General features: G+C 35.0%; 1 protein-coding gene and 1 long non-coding RNA gene across 2 annotated transcripts in view; both read right to left on the bottom strand.

Moving 5' to 3' along the window:
• LOC108295256 (E3 ubiquitin-protein ligase UBR3-like) overlaps positions 1 to 9802 on the bottom strand; it is a 139380-nt gene that overhangs the window by 5235 nt on the left and 124343 nt on the right. Inside the window, exons 23-24 of the mRNA XM_017517324.2 lie at positions 9144 to 9604; positions 2759 to 2847 (exon numbers count right to left, since the gene is read on the bottom strand). Coding sequence (XP_017372813.1) covers positions 2759 to 2847; positions 9144 to 9604 — 550 coding nt within the window. The remainder of the gene's footprint in view (positions 1 to 2758; positions 2848 to 9143; positions 9605 to 9802) is intronic.
• LOC108295264 lies at positions 3877 to 6692 on the bottom strand. Its single transcript, XR_001821325.2, has 2 exons — positions 6631 to 6692; positions 3877 to 3949 (listed from the first exon to the last, which is right to left on the bottom strand). It is a non-coding gene; the product is annotated as an uncharacterized LOC108295264 (long non-coding RNA).

The following is a 9802-nucleotide window of genomic DNA, read 5'->3' as shown; positions in this document are numbered from 1 at the left end:
AAAAAAAAAAAAAAAAAAAAAAAAAACCAGAATACACTTGAATTAGCACCCCTAATAAAACAAGATTTTAAAAAGAGATAACATTAATATGCAAGAAACCCTACAAATATATCAATCCCAAAAGGGAAAAATCCTAAGGTAATAGCTGCAGGGCATGCCTCGAGAACAAATGGACCAGATTAGGAAAGAGTTCCAAGCAAGGCAGTATGATTGAGCAGGTAGAATAACAGAGATTTCACAAAGGCACATTAGGTCTTGCTACAATAAAATTTTTTAATAAAAGAAAAAAAAGACAATTGGGAAACTTCAAGAAAAACAAAAGGCAACATAACAAAGCCATGTTCCATAGAGAAACAAATAAAAGATGGTATGGGTTTAGCAATCAAGGGACTGGAAAAAAAGAGGCTATGTACTAAAGATAGTATCTTTGAAGGAGTCCAGGAGGTGGGCCACCAGACTCAAAAATAGTCAATGGTTCTAGCACATTATCTAGTCCTGTATTCAACAGCATTCAAAAAGTCATACTAATAGAAACTCTTCTTTTTAAGAGTCAACCTTCATATAGAAGACATTAATGTGACTACAATACAAAATGTCAGCAACTTTGGCAATTTAAAAGTTTAAAGTATCTGAAAAAAGACAGGAGGTAAAACAGGTAAGGAAGGATGGGGTGCTTATTAGTTCATTTTATGTGAGGCGGTATCAAAATACTGACTACTGCAGATAGAATGATACATAAATATTATTAAATATGTAAAAAAACAAAAATATAGGGTGGGCACAGTGGCTCACACCTGTAATCCCAGAACTTTGGAAGGCCAAGGCAGGTGGATCATAATGTCAGGAGTTTGAAACCAGCCTGACCAACATGGTGAAACCCCATCTCTACTAAAAATAAAAAAATTAGCCAGGCATGGTGACAATCACTTGTAATCCCAGCTACTCAGGAGTCTGAGGCAGGAAAATTGCTTGAACCCAGGAGGCGGAGGTTGCAGTGAGCTGAGATCATGCCACTGCACTCCAGCCTGTGCAACAGAGGCTCCATCTCAAAAAAAATAATATCTTGCAGTAAAACAAGCCAACAACAACAACAACAACAATAATAATAATAAAATACACACACACACACACACACACACACACACACACATGTATAATTATCAATTTTTGGAAAGAAGAAGAGAGAGAGAAAGGGAAAGCAGTGTCAGTGAACTAAACCCTCTTCTTTCATATGACAAAGTCAACTGATGCTAAGTAAATTCTAAAAGAATTTCAGTACAGGTTAAGTATCCCTTATCTGAAAGGCTTGGGACCACTAGTGATTCAGATTTCAGATTTTTAAAGATTTCAGAATATTTACATAGACATAATAAGATATCTTGGGGATGGGACCCAAGTCTAAACACGAAATTCATTCATGTTTCATATATGCTTTATACATATAGCCTATGGTGATTTTATACAACATTTTTTTGTTTGTTAGTTTTTGAGGTAGTGTTTTGCTCTTGTCACCCAAGCTGGAATGCAATGGTGCGATCTCGGCTCACTGCAACCTCCTTCTCCTGGGTTCAAGCAGCTCTCCTGCCACAGCCTCCAAAGTAACTGGGATTACATGTGTGCACGATGACGCCTGGCTAATTTTTTATATTTTTAGTAGAGATGGGTCTCGCTGGTCAGGCTGGTCTCAAACTCCCAACCTCAAGTGATCTGCCCACCTCGGCAGCAGAGTGCCAGGATTACGGGTGTAAGACACCGCACCCATTCTTATGCAACATTTTAAATTTTGTAAATGAAATATAGTTTTGACTGCAACCCATCACAAGAGGTCAAGTGTGAAATTTTCTACTTGTGGCACCATGCCACAAGTGGAAAGTCAATGCTCAAAACGTTTTGGATTTTGGCACATTTTGGATTTCAGATTTTCAGAATGGGGTACCCAATCTGTATTTTTTCTGTCAAAGTTATATTCTGAACATTAACTACACTTGATGGTTCAGAAGCCTTTAGGCTAAATCTGAACTGATCTTTACACATTTCTTCAGGAAGTTGGTTATGTGTTTAGGTGCACAAAAATGCATGAAAATGTATGTGCATGCTTGAATGCATATACATGTATGTATTTTAACTAAATGCATGACTTTATTTTCTTTCTGTAAATTTTTCTATAAGAGATAAAAGAAGGAAAAACTTTGCTGGAATGCAAGAAATAGGGAAGGGAATATCATTAACTGAAGACTAACACTGAGATTTAATCTATTTCTCCAACATGTGTAAAAGGGTACTGTCATATAGAAGAAACATGGTATCCTCTCTCACTGTATAAATTCTAATGCTAAGCTTAATGGAAATGAGAAGTTCACCTGATTTTAAGAAATACTGAAGGAGAACCAGAAAGAGGCACTAGAAGCATGTGAAACTATTTTAAGGATTTTAAGATAATTTCACAGAAAAAGATTAAGTAAATGTACACTGATGGATCTCACAAATCTAAAAGACCATTTAACAGAAGAGAATAGAAGGAGCATACTATATTGCTACCATCAGGAAGAACTTTCTAACAATTATAGCTACTAACAACAGAATGGACTGTCTATAATAAAGGTCTGAGCTTCCAACACTATATTGTTTAAACAAAGACCAAATAAACACTAGAAATCCTAAATCTGTAATGTTTTAAATTAGTAAAAGATTGGACTACATCATCCCTAAAGTAATAAGTATAATTATGAGAGTTCTAAACTAACATATTTTGACTCACCAACATCCATTGCAGTTTCCATAAAGCTTTTCTGTCGTGAAGCAAATTCTGCAAGCAATTTCTGCTGCCTCTCTCTAGCCTTTTGTCGCCTAGATTAAACAGAAATAAAGTTATAAGTATCAGATGTGCTTAAAACCTAGCTACTATATTTCCCACCTATATAATGAATGAAAAGCCCCTGGAACACAGTTGAGAACTATTTATTTTCTGTATTACGTATTAAATTTCTTCCAATATTTGATTGCCCTTAAAAGGATTCGCCTAATTTTAAAAGGTTACAAAGTCACTGGTTTAATAGGTAAAAATAAAAGCCAAGATGTGCTTTAAAATGAGAAATAATAATTAAGCTAGACAGAATATTTGGATTTCCAACAACACAAGCTCCTATGTATATGTCAGCAGGTAGCAAGAGCAAGAAGAGTCTTTTTTGGCAAGACTAACAATTTAAACCCAGGCACAAATAACGTAAATTGATTGCTAGAAGAAGCAATGATGTTTAGATATAAACCAAGTCTAAAAGATGAAAACCATCATATTTACTGTTACCCTAAGAATAGGTCCCTCCTAATAGAGAATGAATAGAAGTCAGTAAGTTTCCCAGTTTCTACTAGGACATATTTCAAGTTTGGTTATTTAGTATGAAGTAAAAGAATGTGAATGAGTCTTGAACACAACATAAGAATAAAACTGTATTACAAAGCCCTAAATATTTCCTTGGATTAATTCACTACATAATATTTATTATTTATGCCTTATCTACTTCCAAAGAATATTTTAATTTGCTACTAGTTGCCACAAAAAAAAAAAAAAAAACAAAAAAAAAAAAAAAAAATCCACCCATACAACAGTACCATACCATAAGAATAGGAAAACAAAAGTCAATTAATAAAGAAAGGAGACAAGTTTCTTCAGATTATGTGATGCTAACAATACTAGTGAGCATACAGTTTCACTCCCAGTAAGGAAAGGTTAAATTCGTAATTTAAACAAGAAGTAAAGGAGACGAAAAAGAAAAAAAGAAAGGTTAGAAAAGGTAAATTATATGTTAGCTCACTGGAGAAGACAAATCCCAAGTAGCTGGGATTACAGGCATATGCCACCATATCCGACTAAATTTCGTATTTCTAGTAGAGAGGCGGTTTCACCACATTGGCCAGGCTGGTCTCAAACTCCTGACCTCAGGTGATCTGCCTACCTCAGGTGATCTACCTGCCTCAGTCTCCCAAAGTGCTGGGATTACAGGTGTAAGCCGCCACACCAGACCAAGCCTGGAACACCTTACTGCCCCAGAAAATAAGAATAAGCTCAAAGAATGATGGGTATAGATCAAAAGGATATAAAAACCAGCTTGATGTGACTCCTAGTGGCCAAATCTATAATAATTTGAGCACCAAAATTAGTAACAAGCATATGAGATTATAATCCATAGAATAAAACAGGAACTCATGAGTCCATACTGATAAGAATAAATGAATATAAACTTGATATGGATTGAGATATTACAATATCTCAAAGTATCTCTCTACAAATTATGTATTAGTTGTAAAGTGGGGTGGGAAAATTTTAAATCTGACTGTGAAGAAGTCTCTCCAACTTGACCAAAGTCAATCACCAGTGATGAAACAAATTGAAATCATATGACACCTTATAGGATACAATGAAAACAGCAACACTTCATTGACATGCCTGCCAAAGTTGTATAAACTGAGTCAAAACATAAAAGGACAACAGACAATCTCAAATTAAGGGATATTCTACAATGTTACAACTGCTTCATAATCTTTAAAAGTGCCACAGTCATGAAAATAAAAGAAAGACTAAGGAAACTTCCATATTGAAGGAGAGCAAAGAGACATGACAATTAAATACAAGGAGTGATTACAAACTGGATCTTTCTGCTGTAAGAAATATTATTGTGGGCCAGGAGCAGTGGCTCATGCCTATAATCATAGCACTTTGGGGGACTGAGGCAGGAGGATCACATGAGCCCAGGAGCTTGAGACCAGCCTGGACAACATAGCAAGACCTCATCTCTACAAATAATTTTTGAAAATTAGCCAGGCATGGTGGCACACATCTGTAGTCTCAGCTACTCAGGAGGCTAAGGCATGAGAATCACTTTAGCCTAGGAAGTCAAGGCTGCAGTGAGCCTTGATCACATCACTACACTCCAGCCTGGGTGACAGAGCAAGACCCTGTCTAAAAAAAAAAAAAAAAGAAAAAAAAAAAAAAAAAAAAGAAAAAAATTATTGGGACAACTATCAAAACTTAGAATCTAAAGATGCAAATACCATATTGATTCCCTAATTCTGATAGTTGAGAGTACAAATAACTTCCTGAACCATTTATGCAAGTTTAAGATACTTCAAAATAAAAAGCTTTTAAAAAATAAATCCATCCTCAAAGGATAAAGATTTGCCACAATGGAAGAAATGGAAGCAAAGGAAAATGTGCTCTAGATGCTCAAGGCATTCTAAGTGACCTCCAGAAATGCTATGAGCAACAACAGCATTGATTGACTACATTTTTGGTCTCCTGAATCACTACTTTGTAAATCTGTAAATTTTGGCACGCTTCTTTAATTAATGTCACTCACTCTTCAGCTCACCTTTAAACATGTACATTTTCAATCAGAATACAATTGTCCATAGAGTGTGTTTTAAAAAATCTATATGTTAAACATAAGAAAACCTCAAATGTAACTGCTTGACACTAGTATTAAAATACATTTCTATAGCAGATTTCTATGTTAACCAGAAATGGAATGTCATTGTTGTGAATGTATTCTTAATTGAGATTATTCCTTTTCTAAATTTGGGTGGAAATATAAATAAAGGCCATTAACAAAGAACATAAACAAGTTCTGGCAGATTCAGTACAACTCAAAAATCTTCCATTAACTCCTGAGATGAAGACATCAAAGCTGCATTTTATTACAACCATCTAATGTTTTCTGCTTGCATACTGTTTTCTATGAAGTTAATCTATTATGAAAGTGATGCAGAGTTTGTCTAAAGGTGAGGTACTTGGAAATGGATCCTCATTAAGTGTTTATGAACTGTTCTGCCTTTATTTTGAAAATCCAAAACCAAACCAGAGAAAAGACAAATATGAGTAGCACAGTGAGATCCAAACAGATTCAACTTAATTCTTAGCTGTCTGCTACAAAATTAGTTTCAAGTCATTGTCAATACCATCACTGTTCAAAGGAAACAAAAACTATCACAAAGAAAGCCTTTAAAATTTTTATAATGTTATTTATTAAATAGCATCAGGGCCTTTGCAAAAGTAGCATCTAAACTATGTCCTCCATTATCACATTTATAATAAAATTACAAAATACCCTTAACCAAAAAAACAGATTTTGATTCACTGTTTATCTTCTTTCAAAATAAAAGCATATACTATTATATAACCAGAAAGGAGAAACCACTAATTAACAAAAATAAAAATTTTAACCTCATTTTCAACCTCCTAATTTTATCAGATTTACTACATTCTGGACTATTAACTAATTCAAACTTAATGAATAGTCATCTAAATTACATGTTACGAATGTCCTTTCTCCCACGGAAATAAATTATATGTTAGTTCTTTATAACTCCTATTTAGGAACTCTCCTAAATCCTTTTTTTTTTTTTGGTGATGGAGTCTTGCTCTGTTGCCCAGGCTGGAGTGCAGTGGCGCGACCTCGGCTCACTGAAACTTCCACCTCCCAGGTTTTAAGCGATTCTCCCGCCTCAGCCTCCCAAGTAGCTTGGATTACAGGCACCTACCACCATGCCCAGGTAATTTTTTTGTGCTTTTGGTAGAGATGGGGTTTCACCACATTGGCCAGGCTGGTCTCAAACTCCTGACCTTAAGTGATCCACCTGCCTCGGCCTCCCAAAGTGCTGGGATTACAGGCGTGAGCCACTGGACCCGGCCAGAACTCTACTAAATTCTTAATTTACCATAGGCTTTTGCACATATTTTTAAAATAAAATTTTTATAACAAACTTTTAATTACATCAGAGATGTAGTATAACTGTATATGTGACTAAAATTGCTCCTTATACAGTTACCAAAGGTTGAACTCCTAACTAACAAATCAAATAGGATGGTCAATCTTATTAAACTCCTGTAACACTTAACAATTTTGGTAAGTTTCTTACTTTCTGAATTTCTTCTTGTGACTTATCTAACGCCACTCACCCCAGTTTTTCTCTTACTCTGTTCAGCCACTCCTTTATCAGTCACCGTTGTAGATACCCTTTCCTAGCTCATTCCCTTTAATGTTTTTTCCCTTGAGTTCTTTATTCAGTCTCCTCATTTTCTTACTGTACATTCTCTCCCATATATGAGGATTCCACTATTACCTATGTGCTCAAATCTGTAGCTCTAAGAATTCTCCCCAAGTCTTAAAGCCACTATCTGACTGGACATCTTCCCTTGGGTCTTCCTCTTAAACTTAGTAATGCCCAGAACTGAACAGATCAGTTTTACTACTGAATCTGAGCCCCCTCCTATACTCCATTATCTTGGTAAAAGGAACATTATCCAAGTCAGAAATCTGGGCACCATTCATGACTTCTCCCTCATTTCTCACATCAAGCTGATCACCGAGTCTAACAACTTATACCTGCTAAATATCTCATATACATCTCCTTCTCTCTTTATTATCATCACTGTCTTAGTTTAGATCCTTACCACACCTGCCCCACTAGATGACTAAGTAGCTTGGTCTCCCAATTTCCAGTTTTACCCCACTCTAATCCACCTTCATGTAATTACCCTATAAATTATTCTTCACTTAAAATCCTTCCACAGTTTCCCTGTAATCATTCACATCCTAAGTGCCAGTTAATGATATATGGTTACCTTCTTAGCCTCATGTCTTGTTACTCCCATTAACAACCTGTGCACCTAATATAGTATCATAAGAAAGGAAGAAAGATAGTTGTTAACACTACTAACAAACTATCTGTTTACCAGTTTGTCTCTCCAGTACAGTATCAATTCCTCAAGGTCAGGAAGTCCAACACTGGACACACATATGTCTAGAGAAGTGCCTGATTGACACCCAGTGACTGAGAAATGGATCAGTCAAGTAAGATCCATCTTATGCTTGCTTCCACTGATCATTCAACCATAACTGCCTATATTTAATTTTAAAAGTAACTAAGAAGAAGAAATTATCCAGAAAGTACCTCTAAAATATACTTCAACTGTAAAATCATGTATTATTCATACTGCTTACAACAGTAGCCCAGATAACTCTGTTGACAATGATTTTTACCTACATCAAACAGATTGAGATGATAAAGGTCCTAGGTTCTTAATTTTTAAGATAATATTGATGTGGACCCTCCAATAAGGGGAAATGTGTACCCTTTCCCTATAATTGTTGCTTTGGTAGACAAATTTGTCTTAAATAATATAGAAATTAAAACAGTGAAAATTATTTGTAACCTCAGAGAAATGGGCAATGACTATCTTGAATTTTATCTGAAATCTTTTTTTTTTTAATGTCCTGGGTCTTTTATCCTATGTACACTCTTTAGAAGGTATACTCTTTTAATAAACACTGAACCCCTTCCAAGAGTTTGATGATTACACTGAGTTTCAATCTCTCAAGATTCTCCTTGTCATATTTATGACAGCAGGGTCAGCAATGTTGACAAGGCTCTTGGGAAACAACTGATGACAATGCTCAGTAACACAACTCTTCTGGCAAACAATGTACCACCCAAGAAAAAAAAAAACCATACCATGCTCACAGTCCTTGAACCACAAACCCCGCATAATATACATCTTGAGATAAAAAAGTCAACCCATTCTTTTTTTTAAGAAAGTCAAAAGATGAAAAAAAAAAAAAAAGGTTAAAAATATATTTTAACAACAAATTATAAGCAACCTAAAGATCCAAAAGCTAGAAGCATAAGTTAGTCAGAACTTTTTAAAAATCAGCAATCATATATTAATAAAGATTAGAAAAGACCAAAAGAAACTACAACTAAAGCAGTTGGATCTTTAGATTGAGAAATGTTTTCAATATTTAATTTTTTTCTATTCTCATTTAAAGTTGAACTGTTAGTTTTTGAAAACAGTGAGAGAATTATTCTATCCCTACAGCAATAACAACAGCAGGAGCAATTTTTCCAAAAAGACATACAAGTTTAAGGTAGTAATTTTATGCTGGGGTCAGAAAGTCTCGCCTCTCCATCAATGAACTCATTTACAGGCATAAGCATTGACTATGCTCCATTACATTTATGTTACAAACTAATCAGCTAAGACTGTTGCTATTAAGCAGCCAGGTGATTATCCTTAAATGACCAAAAGGAAGAAAATACAAAATTTTCAACTATACACCCATGTTTAAAACATTAAAAATATAAATTACCTTTCTTCCTTGTCCAAAGTTTTCTTCTCTGCTGTGGTGACTTTTTTAGGTGGTACAGGAGGGGTCACTTTTCTACATATCTCTTCAATGATGCGTTTGTTCATTCTACTTTGCGACGCAGCTTTTAGTAAAATTCTTTCTACTGCAGTTATACCATCTCCATGACTGTATTTAGGAATTTCTGGTTGGATTAAAATTTCTATGTCATCAAGCCAAGGAGGATAGTAGGAGTTTTGTTTTCCTGAGAGTTTGTGGTGAAGTTTAATTAGCAAAGACAATATGCTTTCTTTAATTTCCAAAATGGCTGTAGTTAACTGTGGAGCTGAGCCAGGAGCAGACCATTTATTTGAAGTTTTGGGACGAACCACCTGATTCGCTTCACTGCTACTGCGATTGATGATTTCCTGAAACTTCTTTCTACGTTCAGCTACTAAACTGAAAACTTGAGCTGTACCAGAATTCTACCATTAAAAAAGAGAAACAAAGAAAAATCAAGAGAAGTTATTCAGCATCATTTAAAAAACTTATTAGTACTACATTTTCCAAAGGGAATGCTCAGTTTCATACAAAGATTTATTCAACAGATTTGCTCTTTAAATAAATCTGTCCCTTGACCTCTCTCCGTCAAATATATTTAATCCCACTCAATCTGGAAACAG

This window comes from Cebus imitator, unplaced genomic scaffold, assembly GCF_001604975.1.
Source record: "Cebus imitator isolate Cc_AM_T3 unplaced genomic scaffold, Cebus_imitator-1.0 Scaffold628, whole genome shotgun sequence".
Taxonomy (NCBI): Eukaryota; Metazoa; Chordata; class Mammalia; order Primates; family Cebidae; genus Cebus; species Cebus imitator.
Note: the sequence above shows the minus strand (reverse complement) of the source record. Positions and strands in the feature narration are given on the sequence as shown.